Source organism: Oryza glaberrima, chromosome 12 (genome assembly GCF_000147395.1).
Source record: "Oryza glaberrima chromosome 12, OglaRS2, whole genome shotgun sequence".
In the NCBI taxonomy this organism is placed as follows: domain Eukaryota; kingdom Viridiplantae; phylum Streptophyta; class Magnoliopsida; order Poales; family Poaceae; genus Oryza; species Oryza glaberrima.
The window spans coordinates 1,089,876-1,113,296 of NC_068337.1; the positions used below are offsets into that span (position 1 = coordinate 1,089,876).

Sequence of the window (23,421 nt, forward strand, 5' to 3'; positions counted from 1 at the left end):
TAGGAGTGAAAGCCCTTCTAAACATGCCATAAATACACTGAGTAAGAGCACAACTGCATAAGGCATGAGGATGCAAAAGGATGACCGACTTGGTTGTCAGCACAAGGTGCATGCTTTCATCAAAGAAAAATCTTTTGCATCCCCATAAATTCAGTTGGTGATGTATTTGCAAATTGGAATTCTCTGTGCAACCTCGCAAGAATGGACAACATCACAACAGCACACAAGTAACGGCACATCCTTTTGTTGATTCTTGTCCATGATCCCAAGTCATCACTTTCCGAAGTAAAGATCACAGCACGTTGGCGATGGCGACATCCTCCAAAAAAAAAAGGAAAAAAAGAAAAGAAAAGGTCAAGATTTTACTAGCACGTAGAAAAAGGAAATAAAAACTGAAAAGGAAAGGAAAACGAGAGGAAGGGTCTCTGTCCAGTCCAGTCCACTTCCGGCCCATTTACTAGTATACAAGTCTACTACCACGCCGTCGCCGGCGGCCGGCCTCATTCGGCAACCAACCATGTGGCGCGCGGCCGCCTCCCACCTCCTCCGCCGCCGCGCCGCGCATCCTCCTCCCTCTCCGGCAACCGCCACAGGGGCGGCCTGCGCGCTCCGCCACGTGCGCCTCTTCTCCCCGCCTCCGCATCCGCCGTCGTCGCGGCCCGCGGAGGCCGAGGCGGAGGTGACGGCGGCGGAGGCGCGGAGGCTGGTGCGGCTGGTGGGCGTGGAGGCGCTCAAGCGGCGGCTGAGGGACGGGCGGGAGGAGGTGGTCGGGTACGGGGAGCTCCTGGACGCCTGCGTCGAGGCCGGCGCGGCGCGCACGCGGCGTGACGCGGAGGCGCTCGCCCGGGCCATGGATGAGGCCGGCGTCGTGCTGCTGTTCCGCGACAAGGCCTACCTCCACCCCGAGAAGGTGACATTTCTCCCAAATTATCCCCATTCTCCCTGTACTTGCATGCTTCAGTTCTTGATTTGCAACTCCCTTTAGAATCTACATGATGTTGCCTTCATGGCGATCTGGATTCCGATTCGGATGTTTCGCTTTGCCCCCAAATGAGTGACTGCCTCAAGAGAATTTTACTCCTGTAATGACCACTAGTGCAATTGTTTTTAGCCCATTGGAGATTCAAATGTTCCTATATTAGCCCCCATTTTTTTCCTGACCTGCAATGTTAGTAGTGTTCCTGAAATGGATAATCGAAATGGACATGCGCAATTCAAGTTGATCGAATTGGATACCAACACAATAACAACAAATGAAGTTTTGTTCCAAGTTACTGCTATTCGTGCGGTGCATGAAGCATTGGATCAAGGTGTAGACAGGATTTTATCAGAAACAGTAGAAATGAGATTGGGGTATGAACATTCACAATGTGGTAAAACCAAGATGTTTCCAGTTTCCAACGATATCTTCTTCACCTACCCTGGTCATAGGAAAGACCATACAACACTACAAGCAAGCAAGGAAAAGTAAAATACTCCTGAATTGTTTTGTAGTTGTCTTTTATGCCACTTGTACCATATCAGCATTCAACCTTGACAAAATTTGTAACTTCATTCCTTGAGTTATGGACACTACATCCACCAAAGCTTAAAGCTTATCTTAATGCAATTTACGTCATCATTTTGTGATCATTTCTCTCGATGATTCCTTTTTCTCTTTTGTTCATTTCTGGAGGGGGGCATGGGGAGTTTTTCCTTTTCACTGTAGAGAAGTGATAATTCTGCCTAGTTGCCTGATCAATTTTTAGAACTCGGTGACACTTGTGCTATTAAACTGAAGCCTTTTTTTTTCTTTTTTGACAATTTTTAGGTGGTTGAGCTTGTTAGAAGAGCTGTTCCGCTTGCACTCTCACCGGAGAACGATTCAAGAAAAGAAGAGCTGAAGAAGCTCCAGGAGAAGAAGGAAGAGATCGACAAGCTGGCACACAAGGTAATCCCTAGCTAGAACCACCCCTCCGCAAATCAAATTGAGATCGAGGTGTCGAGCGATATAGCTGGAGACAATCCTTCTATCTGTGACGGGCTCTAACATATCTGGAAATAGTGGGCCGTTTTCTATCTGTGATGGGCTCTAACATATCTGGAAATAGCGGGCCGTCACAAGAAAGTTATCTCAATCGGGCTAAAAAAGTGTCCGATTGAGATATGATCGCACAGACATATTAGATGGACATCAAACTTAAGCCCGTCACGGATGACACCTATCAGTGACGGGCCGTAGTTTAGACCCGATTGAGATAACATTCCATATCTTAAACGGGCTTGAAGTTGGGGCCCATCACAGATGACCATCATTAGTGACGTGCACCAACTTAAGACCCGTCACAGATGACTCATCAGTGACGGGCTATATACTAATCCCCAGTTGACATGAATTAATCACTTAATCTCTATCGGGTATTAATTAAAGCCCGTCAACGACGAGTATTTTTCCATTTTTCATATGAAATGTTTATATTTGTAAGTTGAACTATAGCAAAATGATTAACTTGCAGTATTTTTACGAGTCAAAATAATTTTACGGGTAGTAAATAATATCAAATGGAAAAGTCATCAACAATAAAGTTGTATAACTCATCAAGATCTATAACTTTTATTTTGGTCATTTTTCTATATAACATTTTTTGAACAGTTTGAATTTGAATTTAAAAATATGACAACTTTAAACAACATTTTCAAATACTAAATGATTTCAACTGAAAAAGTTATCAACAACAAAGTTGAATAACTCATCAAGATCTATAATTTTTATTTTGGTCATTTTTCTATATAACATTTTTTTGAACCGTTTGAATTTGAATTTAAAAATATGATAACTTCAAACAATATTTTCAAATACTAAATGATTTTAACTGAAAAAATTATCAACAACAAAGTTGAATAACTCATCAAGATCTATAACTCTTATTTTGGTCATTTCTTCATCTGATAAAATGTTAGTAACATTGTTCATAAATTTTACATATATGTGTATAGTTTATAAAACCAAATAAAAGATATGTCAATTTTGTGAACAATGTTACTATCACTTTATCAGATGAATAAATGACCAAAATAAAAGTTATAGATCTTGATGAGTTATTCAACTTTGTTGTTGATAACTTTTTCAGTTGAAATCATTTAGTATTTGAAAATGTTGTTTGAAGTTGTTATATTTTCAAATTCAAATTCAAACAGTTAAAAAAATGTTATATAGAAAAATGACCAAAATAAAAGTTATAGATCTTGATGAGTTATTCAACTTTGTTGTTGATGACTTTTTCAGTTGAAGTCGTTCACTAACAAAAAATTCTATTTGAATTTCTCAAATTTTGAATTTCAAATTTCAAATTGTTTAAATAGAGTCAGATGGAGAAATGACCAAAATAAAAATTTTGCACCTTGATGAGCTCTACAACTTTGGTTTCGGTGACTTTTCCATTTAAAATCATTTATTAACCCTAATTTTTCTTCGAAGTTGTCAAATTTTGAAAATTCAAAATTTGAATTGTTCAAATAAACTTATTTGTACAAGGACCGATGCAGTGGTAGATCTCGATGAGTTATACAATTTTGTTGTTTATGATTTTTGATGGTTGTGTATGTGAATGAATGTATATGAATGGGGGATGTTAGGGTGTGAGATATCCCGGCCTAGGGCTTAATAGGATTAATAGAACACTCGTACCAAAAAGCTACAACTACTCTTCCAGAAGCCGATCTCCAAAGAACTTTAATATTAAGTTCGTGCACATGAGTAAGGACAAAAAAAAAAGGGATTGGCATGAGAGGGGCGTGACAGCATGGTAAGGCTAGCCAAAAATAAAATTTATTTTTTTTAGGATTATACTCATCAGTGACGGGCATTAACTTAGGCCCTATTGAAATGACTCATCTGTGACAGGGCTATAGTTAATGCCCGTCACAAATAAGGGTCATCTGTGATGGGCTATAGTTTAGGCCCGATTGAGATAGGTCATCCGTGACAGGCTATAGTTTGACATGTCGTCTGGGTTAAAGCTATCAGTGACGGACTTTAATTAGGGCCCGATTAAGATAGGTTCATCCGTGACGGCCGTTTGCCCGATTGAGATAACTTTTCACATCAGTGACTTCTAACCTGTGACGGACACCGTGCCCGATTGAGATGGGGGTTGCCGCCCGATTGAGATGATGGTATCCGTTCTAGTGAGAATTTAGTGATTTGAGGGGGCGAGGCTGGGGCTGAAGAGGTGCTTGAACACGGAGGAGGAGGCGGCCAAGAAGATGAAGAAGAGGACGGTGATGGTGAAGGTGAAGGAGAGGATGACGACGGAAGAGGTGGAGCGGCTGCTGTCGTTCGTGCCGAGGACGTTTCCTCCTCGAGATCGAAAGCCACGATCCGATGACCCCGAGATCAACCAGTTCGAGGACATATATACTCGCCAACACCGTGCTGCTCCTCAACTCCAACACCCAAATCGTTCTCCAGGACCAGGCCAGGGCCCGCGAGGAGCTCCGCACCAAGGGCTCCGTCGACCGCTGGGTCACCAAATACGCCGCCGACGACGACGACATGCTGGCCTCAACAGCCTAGCTAGGCCCTGCTCTGCGTGCCTCAATTCAAGCATCAGCATCTCTCCTAACTGTATTAATATAATGTAGATGAGCATGACATTACGATGATATTTGCTTCTTAATTCGGTGGTGTGGAAACAGATTTTATTACTGATTAGTAGCATCTGTATTATATCTGTAAACAGATTTTATTACGACGACGACGACCAAAAATACGTACTAGTATTACACTTGCCATAGCCCATATATAGGAAGGCTTAATTTGCGGTGCGTCCGATCCGATTAAGAGACCGAACGCCGATCCGGCCGGGTGATGCAATTGGACTCGATCGAATCCTACTTGTTTTGCCTCGCCCAGGTAAAGTGATGCATATATAAATGCAGACCAGCATCGCTAGCTCAGCTCGTGTCCAGCAATTCACAAATCGATTCCAATACCCAACCAGCTCGAAATCATATATACAGGAAATCATCGTCCGATGATGATGACGGGTAGAGAACTGCGCTAGGGTCTGCGGTGGTGCGCCCTACGGCCTGAGTTCGATTCCCAGCGAACACACTCACTCCTCTCTTAATACATATCGATATGAAAGCCCTTTCCAGCGTTTTTTTTACGATGATGACGGGTTGCTCAAAGGGGAGCCATGAGCTAAAGAGGTGCTGCAAGGCGACGCCGTCGGAGGAGAAGGAGGCTAAGAGGATGAAGGAGACTCAGACGATGGTGCCGGAGGAACAGGTGGAGCATCTGCTATCGTTCGTGACCATGGAGCCGATTCCTCTTCCGGTGGTCTCTGCAGACTCTGACGGCAATCCCAACTCGTTGCGCAACAGGATGGACCGACTCCTCATCAGGGCCATTAACCGTGTCAACACCAATTCCCAAGTCATCCGCCAGATGCAGGCCAACGCCCGCGAGGACCTCCGGACCAAGGGCTACGTCCACGCCTTGGTCGCCGATTAATTTCCCCAATTTCAACTAGCTAGTATCAACCTAACTATCTAAGCAAGGCTATTTTATTTCAAATTAATGAATGCTTTAATTTTTTTTTTTACCTTAGTTTGTTCTCTCCTACTATCATGTGATCGTAACTAGTTGCAGCAGCCTGTTTACTAGATTCTTTGCATGAGTCTTGTTTCACTAGATTAGATTAGATTCCTGGAAATTCCAATTGTCGTTGGAGCATGATTTCCATCATTTAACATACTAGATTGCTTGAGTCTTGTTTGATCGTTTGATTTCTTGCTGGTGCCTACAAATCCTCCTACGTCTGTCAAAATATACAGAGAAACGATAATATATATTCACACCAATATAATGATGTAATCCGGAAATCATATGATCGAATTTCTCGTTACCACCTAAATTAACAGCACATGTACACATAGCTTATAGTATACTTTGCCTTCTGTAAGGTTTCATTTGCGCAACACCTGCTTGAATTTGGGCGAGGGGCAGCGTCGGCGTCTTCTCGTCCGATCCGTGTCAGTTAATTTACACCACTGTATTTTTTTTGTCAGCATCTGGTGTGCCACTAGTACAGATCCTTCTATCTATGACGGGCTCTAATATGCTTAGAAATAGCGGGCCGTCACAAGGAAGTCATCTCAATCGGGCTGAAAAGTGTCCGATTGAGATATGGTCGCACAGACATGTTAGATGGGTATAAAACTTAAACCCGTCACGGATGACACCTATCAGTGACGGGCCACAACTTTAGGCCCGATTGAGATAACATTCCATATCTCAAACGGGCCTAAAGTTGTGGCCCGTCACAGGTGACCATCATCTGTGACGTGCAACAACTTGAGGCCCGTCACAGATGACTCATCAGTGACGGGCTATATACTTAATCTCTATCGGACATTAACTAAAGCCCGTCACCAATGACTATTTTTCCATTTTTTATATGAAATGTTTATATTTATAAGTTGACTATAGCAAAATAATTTTACGGATAGTAAATGATTTCTAATGGAAAAAATGTCAACAACAAAGTTGTATAACTTATCAATATTTACAACTTTTAGTTTGGTCATTTTTCAATATAACATTTTTTTTGAACAGTTTGAATTTGAATTTAAAAATATGACAACTTCAAACAACATTTTCAAATACTAAATGATTTCAATTGAAAAAGTCATCAACAACAAAGTTGAATAACTCATCAAGATCTAAAACTTTTATTTTTGTTATTTCTTCATCTGACGAAATGTTAGTAATATTATTCACAAATTTTACATATATGTGTTATAGTTTATAAAAAAACCAGATAAGAGATATGTCAATTTTGTGAACAATGTTACTATCACTTTGTCGTATGAAGAAATAACCAAAATAAAAGTTTTATATCTTGATGAGTTATTCAACTTTGTTGTTGATGACTTTTTCAGTTGATATCATTTAGGATTTGAAATGTTGTTTGAAGTTGTCATATTTTCAAATTCAAATTCAAACGGTTCAAAAAATGTTATATAGAAAAATGACCAAAATAAAAGTTATAGATTTTGATGAGTTATACAACTTTGTTGTTGATGACTTTTTCAGTTGAAGTCGTTCACTGATCTAAAATTCTATTTGAACTTTTCAAACTTTGAATTTCAAATTTCAAATTGTTTAAATAGAGTCAGATGGAGAAATGACCAAAATAAAAATTTTGCACCTCGATGAGTTCTACAACTTTGGTTTTGGTGACTTTTCCATTTGAAATCATTTAATAACCCCAATTTGATATCCTGGCCTAGGGCATAATAGGATTAATAGAATACTTATACCAACATGTTATAATTACTTTTCCGGAAGCCAATCTCTAAAGAACTTTGACGTTAAGTGTGCTTGGTCTGGAGCAATTTTGGGATGGGTGACCGATCGTGTGGGTGCACACGAGTGAGGGCTAGCCAAAAAATAAAATTTATTTATTTTTGGAATATACTCATCTGTGACGGGCATTAACACTAGCATAAGTTAATGCCCGTCACAGATGACTCATTTGTGACGGGCTACATAAGTTAATGCCCGTCACAGATGACTCATTTGTGACGGGCTACAGTTAATGCCCGTCACAGATAAGGGTCATCTGTGACGGGTGCTAGTTGTGGCCCGATTGAGATAGGTCATCTGTGACGGGTTATAGTTTGACTGGTCGTCTGGGTCAAAACTATCGGTGACGGGCTTTACTTAGGGCCCGATTGAGATAGAATCATCTGTGACGGCCGTTTGCCCGATTGAGATAGCTCTTCACATCAGTGACTTCTAGCCTGTGACAGACGCCATACCCGATTGAGATGGGGCTTACCGCCCGATTGAGATGAGGGTATCCGTTCTAGTGTGCTGAGCTAGGACGGCGATGCCGATCGAGGAGGTTCAGAGTTCAATTTTCCGACCCCCTTAAAATTATCAGGCGGTTCGTAGTCGAATTTTCCCACCATGCTGGAGCGGTACGTAGTGGTCGGGGTTTAATTCTCTGAATCCCTCAAATACTGGAATCGGGAGGTGGGGGTTTGGAGTTGAACTCTCCGAACCCCTGAAATACAATGGCAACTGCTTGCTGGTGTTCCTATAGTTTGATAGTTTTGGCCAAGAGTTGTCCTTTTTACCCTCCCTGATTGAGTGATTTTGAGTGTTGCTGGTGCTTTGTGGCAAGAGATGCATTGCAAATTAATTTGCTACATGCCAGTTCAGATCAGACCAGTTACAGCTAGACAGTGTTTGTTCATTATATTTTCCTGCGCAAGTTTGGATTTTTCATGTTGCATTTCTCTTGGACTGTCAAAGAAGCAGAGGTAAGGCATTAGTAGGACCCTTTCAGGCAGCTGCATCCACTTGGGGTGTAGTGGTTGTAGAGAAGCGACGCTAACGCTGTACTGGAGGAGTTTGAGCTCACCCAAGGCCAAGGGGGTTCGGAGTTTATTTCTTTCTCCGACATCCTATGAAAAATATCAGGGATTCAGAATCGAATTTCCCAACCTCGCTGGAACGGCTAGATTATACGGATATCGGGCGGTGTTTAATTCTCCGAACCTGAAATTGGTCGATGCAATTAGACTCTGCCTCGGACTTGTATTGCCCGTGTATAGTGATGCAACGGCGTAGTCGGACTCGACCTGGAAGGCCGTGTTAGACACCTTGTTGGGCTGCACCACAGCTGGTCCACTGTGCAAATCCCAGCGCAAGCAAACCCAGGAAGAGCAATACATAAAGCAATAGCTGCTGCTCATTCAAGGACGAACAGAAAAGGCAGGACAGTGACCAACCTAGGCGGCTTGGCGATCGGCGGCAGTGGCGGCTTGGGTCCAGGCTGGATCCTCATCGAGTATCTATTCCCTCCTCCACCTCCCATTCCCTAGCTTCCAGAACCTTCTAGCCCCCTGTATTTCCCCATCTTCCACCTCCAAAAACAGCACTGTTGACTGAATAGTTGTTCATGGTGAAATTCTTGTTGTTTGGTGATTTGGTTGCTAACAATTTGGTATCAAACCTCAAACACACCAGGTCACAAATCAAACAATGGATGAAGGATCACCGGAAACACGGTTATCTCGATGAAAATTGTAAATTCACAATTGATCTACTGGACATTCTCGAAGAATTCAGGCCTTTATCTCAAGGTGAGCAATGTTTAAGAAATCTAGTGCAGAATAAACTGGCTCAGTTGGTTCAGAGAAGACTCTCATATTGGAAGCAGAGGGGGAAAGTCAGAAGAATAAAGTTGGGTCTGGATAAATCTGCCTTCTTTAAGGCTCATGCGTCAAAAAATTTCAGGAAATCAAGGATTAAATCAATCAAGCACAACGGTACAGAGGTGGCGGATCACAATGGCAAAGCGCGCCTAATGCACTCCTACTACCAAAATCTTTTTGGGGGTGAGTCTCAGCCGGTGTGGGATGTTGATCTTTCAGCGCTCTACTTGTCGGAGGAATGCGACTCTAACATGCTGGCTACTCAAGGTTTGCCGATTACACAAGAGGAGGTGCTGCTAGCTATCAAGGGCATGAATTCTTGCAGTGCCCCTGGACCAGACGGTTTTGGTCCTAGCTTCTATATATCAGGTGGCTTGGAACGACATCAGGGAGGCTATCCTAAATCTAGCATCAGGCTTCTCCCAGGGCGCTATTCAACTGGAAAGAATTAACAGAGCATTCATTGTTCTTATCCAAAATCCAGGTAAAGAAAACACAGTGGATGGGTACAGGCCGATCTCTTTACAGAATTGCTCTGTCAAAATTCTATCAAAGGTGCTGGCTTTTAGGTTACAAATTGCTTTGACAAAAATGATTCACATGGATCAAACTGGCTTTCTAAAAGGTCGGTGCATTTCTGAAAATCTAATCTTTGCGACAGAACTGATTCAAGCTTGCCACAAGCGAGGATGCCAAACTTTAATCATCAAGCTCGACTTTGCAAAGGCTTTCGATTCAGTAAATTGGGAAAGCCTGCTAAAAATACTGGCGGTCAGAGGTTTCCCGGACAATTGGATCGGGTGGATTAACAAGTTGCTCACCTCCTCAAAATCTTCGGTTCTAATTAATGGAATCCCAGGGAGTTGGATTAATTGTCGAAGGGGCCTTCATCAAGGAGACCCTCTTTCTCCATACCTTTTTATCTTGGTAGCAGATGTGCTCCAGCAAGTGCTTGAAAGAAATGCAAGCTTAAGACATCCAATATACCATGATCGCCCCTACGCAACTATTCAATATGCAGACGACATGCTGATTATTTGTAGAGCAGAAGAAGATGATGTCCGAGCCCTAAAATCTTCCATCCTCAGTTTCTCCAAAGCAACTGGTTTGCATATCAACTTTGCGAAAAGTACTATGATCTCTCTTCATGTTGATCTGCTGAAAGAAGCGACTTTGTCGGAACTGCTACAGTGCAAGCGTGAAAACTGGCCAATGTCTTACCTAGGTCTCTCGCTAACTGTGCACAAGTTGTCTACGGGTGATCTCAGCCTCTTCTAAACAAGGTGGATGGGTTCTTAGCAGGTCGGGAAGCTTCGCTCCTCTGCCAGGCAGAGCGTCTCGTTTCAATCAATGCGGTCCTCAATAGCCTTCCTGTCTATGCAATGTCTGCTTTCAAGCTGCCACCTTCGGTGATTGAGGAAATTGATAAGCGAAGGCGGGCATTCCTCTGTACGGGGGAGGATGTTTGTTCTAGAGCGCGTTGCTTGGTTGCCTGGGATGTGGTTTGCTCTCCAAAGGAACTGGGTGGAATTGAAGTAAAAAACTTAAAAGTTCAAAATGAGGCTCTTCTCCTGAAGCGGTTATTCAGCCTCTTCTCCTCAGAATCTTCCTGGGCGAACTAGATTTGGAAAGAATTTGATGGGCAATCTCTACTGAAATCCCTTCCTTTAGGACAACACTGGACTTCGTTACAGAAATTCTTGCCGGAGCTTCAAAAGCTGATGACGGTAAAGATTGGAAATGGCTCTAGAACTTCATTCTGGCATGACTGTTGGCTTGGGATTCTTCAGTTAGCAAATCTCTTCCCGGCTCTTTATTCTCACACAACAGATTGTCATGCTACTGTGAAGATGTTCTTTCAAGAGGCTTAATGACAATGTTTGTCCCAAGACTTTCAGAGGCTGTAAATGCGGAACTTCACAGCCTTCAGGCAATGGTGGCAGACCTTACTCTGACCAATGACAATGATGTCCGGCAAAACAACCGATCGACCTCTCTCACAACCAAAGGAATCTATGATGCAAGATTCCCTGTACAAATGCCATCGCCAAATTGGAAGATAATCTGGAATTGTCGGGCGCCTTTGAAGGTAAAATTGTTCGCTTGGCTATTGGTCTGAAACAGACTGTCGACAAGGATGAATCTATCAAAAAAGAAGATTGTTCAATCAGCTTCATGTGCAATCTGTAGTAGCGGGGACGAAACAGCAAACCACTTATTCCTGACTTGCCCGTTTGCGATAAACTTCTGGTCAAAGGTGCGAATTCAGCCAGCTATCCAAGATGTGCAACTCTTTCATCGGCTGAGCAATTCACCGTTACTGCCGTCGAAACACCTCTATGTCTTCTACATCTTATGCTTTTGGGCGCTTTGGAACCATAGGCATGATGTGGTCTTCAGAGGGCAGCAACCATCTTTAGCTGCTTGTTTACACCGAGCGATAAGTGAAGCAACCCTTTGGGCAGAAACACTAGCTGTGCAAGATCGACATGTAATAGATGTCTGGAAACATCTTTTCTCTTCCGCACTTCAAACTCTGAATCTGTTGTAACGAAACCTTTCAATCTATTATGCAATGACAATTCAGGTGGGGAATCTCTCCCCCCCCCCCGGTGAGTTAGTAAAAAAAAAACAATTTGGTATCAGAGCCAGCCTGGTTCCCCCCATCTAGCTCTTGGTCTAGTTGAGAAAGTTCTCTTCAAGTAGGGTGCCATGGCAATAGAAGACAAATTGGACTTGCTGTTGAGGCGGATGGAGGAGTACGAGCTAAGGCGAGAGGAGGCTGATCGGAGAACTAGAGCTGATATACGGTCTCTCATAGATGTGGTTGAAGCATGCACACCGGAAGTTGGGAAGGAGGCAAAAGACTTGCCAGCGTCAGTTAAGAAAGAGCAGTCAAAGGTGACGCCCACCACATGCTCGACGAAATGCTCTAGTCCCGACATCGAGCCAATCTCACCGTGGTTGCGGTGGACAAATGTGCCACCACTCCCATGGCCTCCATGAAGTTGGTAGCTGATGATGGTGCAACCAGCACCACCAAAATTGCCACCACTGACTATTCCAAGGAGACGCACGGCAAGTGTTCGATGTTGGGCTTCGATGTCAAGTGGGACGCCAACAAAGACGACATCGTGTTCCTGACTAAGTCGGTTGTACTTGAGACCGTTCCAGCATCCATTGCATCATTGAGTGCCTTCTCACCAAGGATGATCACCGACATCAAGCGGTACACATTGATGCCCACTAGGTATTCGGCGAAATGTTCTGGGTCTAACAACTCTCAGGTTGTGTCTTATTTGTTCTTCTTAAGCACCCCAATGTTAGTGGAATCAGTTGGAGGACATTTGTTAGTTCCATGGCAACTGCTGTTGCAACACTTTGAAGTTGATCCATGGCCACCCATAACATCAAGGGATCAAGAGTTCATCATATGGGAGTCACAGTTAATGTCATGGCTGGCATTCAACTGCAGCTGTTCTGAAGTACATATATTGCCACCTTGGCCCCCTCCAACCGAAGCGAAATGGTTTCAACTCTTTGTGGGCAAGCAATTTTCATTGGTAAACCCGCTGAACATTATACATGTCATGTTGGGGCCACTAGTGTGGGATCCAGGTGATGGAAAGGTCCACCTTCACAAAATATTAATATGGATGGATGATTGGTTCCCACAATATTATTTTCATTGGAAGTATATTTTGTGGAGCAATGAGCTGAGACTCAATGTTGGAGTGAAAAGTGAGTTGTCCTTTTTGATCAACCTTATAGCAGCCACTAGCAAGGAAGGTATGTATGCTGTTGGTGAACTTGAATATTTACTTTTGGGGCTATCTTTTGTTGAAATGGAAAGAAAGGACAACTGCTACTTAAGTTGGAGTCACTTACTTCTTGCAAGAGTGATGGTTGTGGAGCTGAGCAGTACTGGGCAATTTGGTTCTATGATCATTTCCTTCAAAGGAAAACATGTGACAAGCTGAGACTATTTGGCATGCCACCTTGGCTGCCATTAGTTGGTTTGCTAGAAGCTAGAGAAGGGAAATGTTGCACTACTGATTCTGCTGCAAGTATAATTCCTTGGAATGAGCAAAAGAAAATGATGACTACTGAAACTTGCACTTGCTTTGAGCAGAAAATGCAGAAGTTTTGGGATCTGACTTTCCAGGTCAGTTTGACAACACTTGCTAGCAAGGAAAGCAATCTAGTTATTTGTGATCCTAAATCATTATATGTTTGGTTATCATCTGTTGATCTCAGGGGGATGTTGCTCAACTACTACCAAACTAGAGTGGAGAAATGGAATATGAGAATAATTTGCATGGTGATATCAGAATCTGAGTCATGTTTGGAATCAAATTACATTGGTTTGAATGCTGAAAGAGATTTGTTATATTTGATTGCTGATGAAAAAGGCTGCAAAAGGGTGAAAGACATGGAAGAAGATGCTAATTCAATTTGTGATGAGAAATATACTTTTGAGCTAGTTTCTACAAAGGTGGTAAATACACTAGAATCTATTGAGCAATGCATATGCTCGACTGATGAAATTGGCATGCCAATAAATGGACATAATCATGAACATGGGTGGACTCTACAGTTGATCTAACGAGGTTGTCATTGTTTGCAGCATATCAAATTGTTGGGAATCACTCTTGGCAAGCAATTCATAACAGTGCCATTGTCACGCATCACACAGGAGGACTTCGCATGGAGTAAGAAGTTATTGAGGCTAAAGCTACCTGCTCTATTCTTCTTCAATGATGTTCCATTGTCTAACACCAAATATTTGGAGCAACCATGGGATCTGGGAGGTTTTAATTCATCAGCTTGGGGACAAGCCGAATTCAAGGAGAGAGGATTGTTAGACACCTTGTTGGGCTGCACCATAGCTGGTCCACTACGCAAATCCCAGCTCAAGCAAACCCAGGAAGAGCAATACATAAAGCAATAACTGCTGCTCATTCAAGGACGAACAGAAAAGGCAGGACGACGACCAACCTGGGCGGCTTGGCGATCGGCGGCGGTGGCGGCTTGGGTCCAGGCTGGATCCTCGTCGAGTATCTATTCCCTCCTCCACCTCCCATTCCCTAGCTTCCAGAACCTTCTAGCCCCCTGTATTTCCCCATCTTCCACCTCCAAAAACAGCACTATTGACTGAATAGTTGTTCGTGGTGAAATTCTTGTTGTTTGGTGATTTGGTTGCTAACAGGCCGGTGGCCCGGTGGTAGGGTTTATATCCGCTCGATTGAGAAGGGCAGCAAGATACCTAGAGCCGCCGCAACGAGGAAATCGATCCCAAAAATCGTAAGGAAATTAATCAAATCGATTGATATCTGCGTGCTCGATCGAGAGGAATTAAAGGAAAGAGAAGAAGATTGATGGGTGGCGACAGAAATCGTGTGGCGATGACAAATGAGCTGAAGAGGTGCTCCACGCCGTCGGAGGAGAAGGAGGCCAAGAGGATGAAGAAGGAGGAGGCTGTGAAGAAGAAGAGGATGCCGATGGAACGGGTGCAGCACCTGCTGTCGATGGTGCCGAGGGCACCGGTTCCTCTTCCGGTGATCCGTGACGATTCCCCGGAGCTGAAGGAGATCGACCAAACCCTCGCCAACGTCGTGCAGGCTCTCAACACCAGCTCTCAACTCATCCGCCAGATGCAGGCCAACACTCTCGACCAGCTACGGACCAAGGGCTACGTTGACTCCAACAACCTCTAGTTGAAACTGATGTACTCCTTAGTAGTACTACCTTCGTCCTAAAATAACTGCAGCCGTGGATATTCGTGCCCAACATTTGACCGTCCGTCTTATTTGAAAATTTTGTGAAAAATTTAAAAATATTTAGTCACACATAAAGTACTATTTATGTTTTATCATCTAATAGCAATAAAAATACTAATCATAAAAAAATTTCAAATAAGACGAACGGTCAAACGTTGAACGTGAATAGTGTAAAACTACACTTATTTTGGAACGGAGGGAGTATGATGCTGCAAACTGTCATTAATTATTAACGATCTGAACCATCGAGTGTCATTAGCTATTGACGATCTCCTCAACCATCGATGTATCTGTATTATACTACATATATTTCACCTCACCTACTATATGGCGGGAGGCCGGGATGAATCTTGTAGTGTGAGCTGTGGTCTTCTTTTTTTTTCAGTTTTTTCCGTTGCTACCATGCCAAAATTAATATGGAAAATACCAAAACCTAGAAAAATTTTGGTAGTGCCAATTTTTTTTTTGTCAATCTATATGTGTGTTATTATTAGTATTTTTTTAGCAAACCAAAAACTAGCCAAAGTACAATTCAAATTGCTAAAAATTTGGTAGGGCACATTATTTTGGCATCAAAACCAAAATTCTTTCATGCTATTGCTTTGGTTGTCAGACTGAATAAAACCTTACTAATGTTATATTTTGCTAATCAATGATGACCCAACAGATCAAGTTGATAAATGTGAATGAGTGACCTTTACAGGACGTCCTGCTGTGTTCTTTTTGGAGAGGTTGGGAACCTCTCCCCTCCGTACGGAAAACAGAACGATAGATTAACACATGATTAATTAAATATTATCTATAAAAACTGGAAAAATGGACTAATATGATTTTTTTAAGCAACTTCCCTATATTAATTTTTTACAAAACGTATACCGTTTATTAGTTTGAAAAGCATGCACATGGAAAACGAGGGAGATGAGTTAGGAAACCATGGCAATGAACACAGGGCTGAAGACAAAATGTAAAGGTAATGAACCTGCAGTATGCAATCACGCTATTCTGGTTTTGCAATGTTTCGACGTCTGCTTTAGCTCTATGTATCTTTTATCAAACTGATGATACAAGAATCCTTCCGATGTACAAAATGCAAAGATCTCGAAACTTAGACATTGGTGTGACATGGTACATCTCAGCCTTGAAGAAGAAAGAAAGAATCACCCAATGCTTTCGGGTTAAGGCATTCTACATCTGTACATGCCATGCCAGTCAACACCCAAGTTATACAGTATAGCTCTTATACAACGAGCAAAGATACACATGAAAGAATTTATACGAAAAAAATGACCACCAGGGAACTGCACTTTTGCAATCCTAAAGTGGTAAATGTGAAGAAGATCCATCCAAATCGTGTAAAAGGTGAAGGAATCAACATACACCATTGTTAACCAGGAATCTACTTCAAAGGTATCATGCTGGTGGCCTGCTACCATCTTTAGCTACTATGAAGTATTGCTTAAAATCTGGCACAAAAACATTTCATCCTATCTCCATTTTGGAATTAATGTAGTGCCACCATGCCACCCTTACTATACTCAATTCATTATAATGCTGCATCAGATTTTATCTCACTCTAACCCTCTTTGTTCCCGAAAGTTCTGTTGCTCCAAAATCCCAGAAATGTAGAATGTGGTGAATCTCATGTTACTGTTATTAATGTATATTGCATTCTGTCATAAACCTTTCCCCGTTGGTCATATACTTCCTCCAGTAGCCCTTATAATCATGTATGCCCAAATCAAGCCAAGGTTTCATGACACCATTGTAGTGTAGAGTAACAGACCTTTTTATATCGGTTTGACTAACTCCATAATCATGTCCAAGACCTGATTGGACCCATGAATCTTCCAAAGGATATATCAAATCTTGAAAGACAAGTAAGCTTATGGGAAGTACTTTAAGTGGAAATGATGTCACACTGTCCTTTTGCAACTACAAAGACAAAGGCAGTGCATGAGAATACTGCTCTCATTGGGACACAATTAATAAATGAAGTTATGGAAGGATAACTAGGGCTACTAGAAAGGAATTCAGATATTCTCTATGATAAAAGTTACAATCGAATGTAAGATCTTAGGGATAGGAGTACTAACCTTTTGAAGCAATTGTTCATACCGACTGGTAATGTGGAGATCCCTCCATTTTTTCAGTTCAACAACATTCAGACCAGATAACCACACACATGAATTGTTGTCAAAATTACGTTCCTCGGTGTAAGCCTTCAATTGTCCTAATTTAACTTCACAGAACTGAATAGCTCCCACCACTTTACCACCCATATTGAGGTTCCACAGAGATGACAAGTCTTTCTGGACAATCAAATCATCATCTAGAACTACAATTCTATTCAAGCTAGGAAGAAGGTCAGGCAGGAGGAAATGTGAATGGCCAAAAGTAGAAATGTACTCAGTTTTCATTTGCTTCTGGAAAGATTGAGAATGATTACGAAACGTGACACGGAATTCCTCAGCAGGTCGTAACAGTTTCATATCATGAAAATCAACATCCTTAGAGAGCTTCTGGTGATCCTCAATGTCAGTTACATGTACAGTTGCTTCCAAATACATATTTCTGTCAAACCAATGCTTCATCGCATAAAAATTTTGTGAATCGGTGAACAAATGGAAAACAATGCTACCCGAATCCTGAAATGTGTCAAGAGGATGCAAGTTAGAACTGAGATGGATTACTCATTGGTCATAATGTTTTCAATCAGTTGGAAATACCTTGGAGTTCATAACTGTTGAATTAATTGTAGTCGAAACTGCAAGCACATTCTTGGAGAATATCACATAGTGATGGAAGGTGGGGTCTTCAAGTTTCTGCTTGTTTGACTGGACCGTATGAATAGACGTTGATTTGAAATATTCTACAGTCAATCTCATGTTCAAGCAATGGTGAGTTTTTGGCATAGTTTGTACCCCAAGATGATAGAGAAATGCACTCTGCCTTGTATGGAAATAAGCTTCATCTTCAGTTATATCAAGTAGCTGCCTAAGTTTCCGTTCAACACTTGTGCAGCCGACTTCACAAGACTTGGCTCTTTCAATTGTGTGCTCCATTTTCTCTAGCTTCTTTGCAAAACTGAAAAAGTATAAAAAGAATGTAAATAAGGTCAAATATTATAACAAAAGAAGCAGTCCTGACATTGCTAATTCTCATATAATTTGTTATGAAGTTTAATTGTATAAGTTTTTTTTTTTACAAACAAAGCAGAAGATATAGATTTGATTACTAAGATTGGACTCACAATGGTGGAAGATCAGCATCTGCAATGGTGTCACTGAGCATGCGTTCATGCTCTTGGATGTTTTGTTTCAGTTCACGTGTGAATGTTTCCTGGTTCTTCAGCTTTGCAATACTAGGATAGTGAGCTCTTGCCATAAAAAGTTGATCCTTAAGCCTCTTCACAATAAAATCTTTCATCACTTCCTTATATTCAACAGACCAGAGACAGTAGCTACCATATTCAAGTTCACAGGATTTGGGGTTCTCCTCATGCTCGACTTCTTGGTTCTCTTTCTTATCAATAGTAGTATCCTGTCACAGAACAGATTCAGAGTCTTGTGGCAGAAAAGGAAAGGGCATCCATCCTACACAAACACCTATCAGGTTATTGTGCTACTATTGTCTTTAAATTCATTTATATCAAGGAAAAAATATGAACTTTGAAAAAGCCTTTTCTAATGTATCATTATGTCCATAATGCAGTTGTGATTTGCGAAAGCATTAACAAACAGACGCACCAAACACATGTGTACAAGATTTGCAGAGTAATATAAAATTACTCAGTGGTTCTGAGCCATATAATAAACTTAGTAACAGCAGAAAAAAAAGGGGCAACCAACTAAGTTTCAGAGGAAAATTCAGTTCTATACTGTGCTGCAAACTATGTCAAGTATGTGCATTCTTAACTGATTGAAAGTACTGTCAACAGTGAGATATCTAAGAAGCAATTTTTAAGGTGTGAAATATGGCCAAAAGGACAAGTCAACTGTATAGTACAAAATTATTGTACTTTTAATCAACACAAATGTGTACATTATTACTGATGCCACACTGGAAATCAAAAAAATGTTCCTACTCAAATATTTCACATTCACTATCTGTCTTCCTGAAGATCCTGTTGACTGTAAAATACCATTACTAATCAACTTATCATAGCAAGAAGTACAAACATTATAACTAACTGTGCTCACAGACAAGAATAATCCGTTGGTTACTCCAAACCGATGAAATGCACATATATTAAAATCCTCAAGATTGCAAATAAATATAGAAACTATTTCTTACCTTTGATCTCCAGGATAAGTCCTTTAACTGGTATCTTCTTTGTGTATGAAGTTCTGAAATAACATTGGATACTATAAAATGGATGCTGGTGGTATCTTGCAGTTCTTGTTTTACAAAGTAAATGCAGTAACACACTGCAAAATCTGATCTGACATTTCTTACCTTTGTTTTTTCTGGTCTCATTTTTTAGCTGAACTAAAGAGAAAACACCCTTGAGCTTTTCTTTTGATTTGGTAGAAACATTCTTGGACTTTGATCTACTACCAGATTTCTCACCCAAAATCCCATCAGATCCAGGAATTTTCTTTCTAGAAATATCCTGGTTCCACAAAAAGGAGATTAGCCAAAATAATAGGAATCATTTGAGAGGTCAGTGGAGCAAGCTCTTAAAGATTATTGTAACCAAGCAAATATCAAAATGGCATGGGTGATTCATTTCAATAGCAGTGCACATTCAAAATAAGTTTAGGCAGCAGTGTAAACCATATCGCATACGAGCTGATTCATCTACTTGGTATTAATTTGTAATACAATACATTTAGTACAAAACTGCTAATCCATATGTTACACCCCCAACATGACGATACCAGGCACGAATAGCAAATATACTATAGCCGTAGTGGCATACTGCGATAGTATTCGACCGAAGCCCCACTTGGGAGTCTGCTGCAGTGCTGTAGAGCAGTTTTTAGTTACATGAGTCACAGGACATATACATTTACATGCAAGTACCGCAGGGTAAATTAGTAGATATATTTTTCACAACAGCATGTTAATTGAAAATTAGGTGTGACAACAGCAGTTAGGAGGAAAGCAAGGCAACAATGTAAGGCCCAAAAGAAAAACATAAAAGAAATAAGACCAGTTAAAATGGAAAGATGTGCAGTTCATCAGAAATGTTGCTCACAGCAGCAACAGTCCAAGTCCATTTGTCAGTGACATTGGCAAAGAACAATTTTGGGGTGGTAATACCAGAATAGCAACAAAGCCCTGGCTTACAGTGTAGAGTGAATACCCCTGCAAAGCAAGGCAGAAGGCAGTAAAGAGTCAGCAAGCACACTGCACACACGTGCAGAGTGCATGAACCGATGCCGTCTTGTTTTTTTTTTCCTTATACTACAGAAACCTACCCATAAAACCCGCCTGAAAATTTGGGAATTTATGTTCAGAAGGTCAGTTCTTACTCCAGAGTCACACAAATCTTCCAATTGGCAGGACAGAATATCAAATGGGAAAATTCTTCCCAGTTCGCTGGAATCCCCAGCAAGTTTTTTTTTGTTTCTTTTCAAACTTCGTATGCACTCTTATGCTTTCAGTAAAGCTGGGCGACTAAGAGTTATGAGTCAGCCAATGGGCAGAATCAGCAAGCAGCATTACCTTGAGTAGCTTGTGCTTCATCCTCCCATCCAGATGCTTGTGCTTGCTAAACCCCATTTCCTAATTAAAAGGACACACGCGCGTCAGAAGAATGAGAAAAAAATAAGTAATTTCGAAATGTAGCATGTATGAAATTCAGAAGGAGGGGGAAAAAATGTGTTGATGAAATCGTACAGTGCTGATGACAACCGCGGCGCGCTCCTCCGATCCATGCCCTGCTGACAGTTAAGAAAAAAAAGACAAGCAGGAGGCGAGGTGAGCAGCATGTAGGTAAGGTACAGAACAGATCCGAGGCGAGGAGGCAGGCGCGCTTACCGGGGCGGTGGAGACCCAGGAGGAAGACGAGGGGCAGGAGGATGGAGCAGACGACGAGCGCCGGGACGGCCGCGGCCAGGGCGGTACACCGGCGCTTGGGCGGCGGCGACGGCGGCAAGGAATGGTGGTGGTGGTGGCCCTTCATAGTGAAGCCGAGCGACACCTACTTCACCACCTTCCAGAGCAGTGAGCAGTGAGCAGTGAGCAGTGGCAACTTGTCGTCGTCGTCGGAGCGGACGGTGGCCGTGGCCGCCGGTTGGCGCTGATGGGTGATTAGTGGAAGGAATTAATTAATACTCCTAGTTAGTTCCACATTAAGCTAGGCGGGGGCAGGCATCCTCGGGGAGCTAGGGGAGTGTGTTATTGAGCAAAGCGCGTTCTTGTGCTCTGCTTGGAGAGTGAAGAGGAGCGGCGCATATTGGTTGGTTGGATTCCACAACTCTCTCTCTCTCTCTTTCTCTCTAGTTTCTTCTTTTTTGCTTTTGTTTGTTTCTGCTTTTTGCTTTGCTTTGGACGTTGTATGTCTCTTTCTCTCCAATGAAATCGAAATCTCGTGTCCCCTGACTCCCCTCTCCTTCGTTGTCTCACTGATCTTCATTGTTCCTCTAAAGTGGCTTGTCTACTTAAGCTAAGCTAAGCAAGCTATTAGAGCACCCACAATAATAAAATAAGATGCTCTCTATAAAATATGTATATCTCAGCAATAAACTAGATTAATAGTAAACCAACTCAATAGTATGTCTATATGGGTATCTATAGCTCTCTAATTCATTGCCTCGTTTTTCTCTATAGACTATCTCCAGGTTAGTAGATAGCTTTGCTCTCTCTCTTCATTTAATCTCTTCCAAATAGGAAAATATGCTGACATGAATCTCTTGTATAGAGCCTATAGATAACTATTGTGGGTGCCCTTAGTAATACACACCATTCACCATTTGCAGCAGCACATCTTAAATACTCCAAAACCAACATTATACCTGGATCGTTTATAAGGAGTAAAAGTTATTTAACTCTACTCCCTCCGTCCCCATAAAAGACCAATCTAGTACTGGATGTGATACTAGGTTGGTCTTTTATGGGATGGATGGAGTATCTACTAACAGATAGAGGGATTAAGAGTAGGTACAATAGTAGACTATTAGCCAGCTATAAACATATTTTAATGAGATAAAAGATGAGAGAGAAGAGCAGCGGGCTACAGATAATGTAGCCAGTTGCAGCGCGGATTCCAAGACGCAATTGTGTGTATGACATGTGGGACAATATATTAATAATATAGTAAGCAATTATTATATGAATTAGCTATTAAATTAGCTATAGATGTATTGGAGCTAGTAGTGGGTTATAATATTAAACTACTACTCCCTCCATCCCAAAATATAATAACTTTTACACTAATATTTTCTTTTTTTCAACTAATCATAACCCTTCACCATTCAAATTTTCCACCTATCTCCACTTCTCATCCAATCACAATCCTTCTCTATTTAATTCTATCTATTTTTTTAATAACCGTGTCTAATACTAAAAATGCTTATATTATGTACCGGTGCTTGCTTTTAACAGTTCGACCATCAGCTGGGAAAATGGAGTCGGGAGCCCCGGGACTCGTCTCGTGAAACTGCAGGCGCCCAAAGGACTAGTCCCCACCGTACGAACGTAGGCCCTCCTCCCTCCATGTGCCAGCTCGTTGCCCATCCATCAACCCAAGGAAGGATTTATCGGTTTTCCTACTACTCCTGGTGAAACCAATAAATCCTAGTATATTTCACGGCAATTTCAATCTCGGTCATTTTACTCGCTGCCATGCGTTGCACGCCCACAGCATCAACATGCTGATCCTCATGTGCACATGCTTTCTTCTTCTCATCATCGACCAAACAACTATGGGCTTGCGCACGCACATCCAAAAACTTTGTACTATTCCAGATAGATTCGTCAGCAATCTATAGTAATAAACTAAACTAAATTAACCCCTGGTTGATTTACTTTGCTTGGTTCAAGGTTAATTTGAGTCAGCTCTCAGTCAGTCGGTCGGTAGCAGCTACCTGTTGGCATTAGAACAGGTACAATAGTAGGCTATAAGCCAGCTGCAAACATAGAAGATAAATAAAGAGAGAAGGATAACGGGCTACAGATTTATAGCCAGCTGTAGCACGGACTCCAAGACACAGTGTGTGAATAACAGGTGGAACCAGAGATATTAATAGTGTGGTATATAACTATTATATAAATGAGCTATTAGATTAACTATAGATAAATTAGAGCCAGTAGTTGGCTATACTACTGAACTTCCTCTTAACCTACTACTCCAATTGTCAATCAAACCACTTTGCGTGATTCGTGCCATGATTTCATCACCATTTAAATAACAAAGGCGCTTTTCTATTGCATGCTACAGTACATAGATAATCCAACAAATATACTGTCCGTAGATCTGCGG

At 41.7% G+C, this 23,421-nt stretch overlaps 2 protein-coding genes across 10 annotated transcripts; one reads left to right on the forward strand and one right to left on the reverse strand.

Annotated features, from left to right (window-relative positions):
* Positions 1–301: 301 nt before the first annotated feature.
* LOC127756998 (calcium uniporter protein 6, mitochondrial-like) lies at positions 302–22,912 on the forward strand. 6 transcript variants are annotated; one of them, XM_052282387.1, is made up of 3 exons: positions 302–910; positions 1,811–1,930; positions 13,841–14,165. In XM_052282387.1, exons 1-3 carry the CDS (start codon positions 518–520, stop codon positions 14,162–14,164), a joined length of 837 nt encoding a protein of 278 aa, XP_052138347.1. In that variant the 5' UTR covers positions 302–517; the 3' UTR covers position 14,165. The 6 variants fall into 6 exon arrangements, with proteins under 6 accessions (XP_052138347.1, XP_052138348.1, XP_052138350.1 ...); XM_052282388.1 differs by lacking the exon at positions 13,841–14,165 and adding an exon at positions 22,545–22,912 and having other exon boundaries at positions 308–910; XM_052282390.1 differs by lacking the exon at positions 13,841–14,165 and adding an exon at positions 5,950–6,259 and having other exon boundaries at positions 319–910.
* Positions 15,993–21,374, reverse strand: LOC127756996 (probable galacturonosyltransferase 7). 4 transcript variants are annotated; one of them, XM_052282383.1, is made up of 9 exons: positions 20,979–21,374; positions 20,838–20,881; positions 20,664–20,723; positions 19,449–19,605; positions 19,287–19,357; positions 18,244–18,533; positions 17,720–18,077; positions 17,087–17,638; positions 15,993–16,925 (listed from the first exon to the last, which is right to left on the reverse strand). In XM_052282383.1, the coding sequence occupies exons 1-9, from the start codon at positions 21,121–21,123 to the stop codon at positions 16,647–16,649; spliced, it is 1,956 nt and encodes a 651-aa protein (XP_052138343.1). In that variant the 5' UTR covers positions 21,124–21,374; the 3' UTR covers positions 15,993–16,646. The 4 variants fall into 4 exon arrangements, with proteins under 4 accessions (XP_052138343.1, XP_052138344.1, XP_052138345.1 ...); XM_052282384.1 differs by having other exon boundaries at positions 15,994–16,925; positions 20,838–20,878; positions 20,979–21,373; XM_052282385.1 differs by having other exon boundaries at positions 15,995–16,925; positions 19,287–19,339; positions 20,979–21,373.
* Positions 22,913–23,421: the final 509 nt, after the last annotated feature.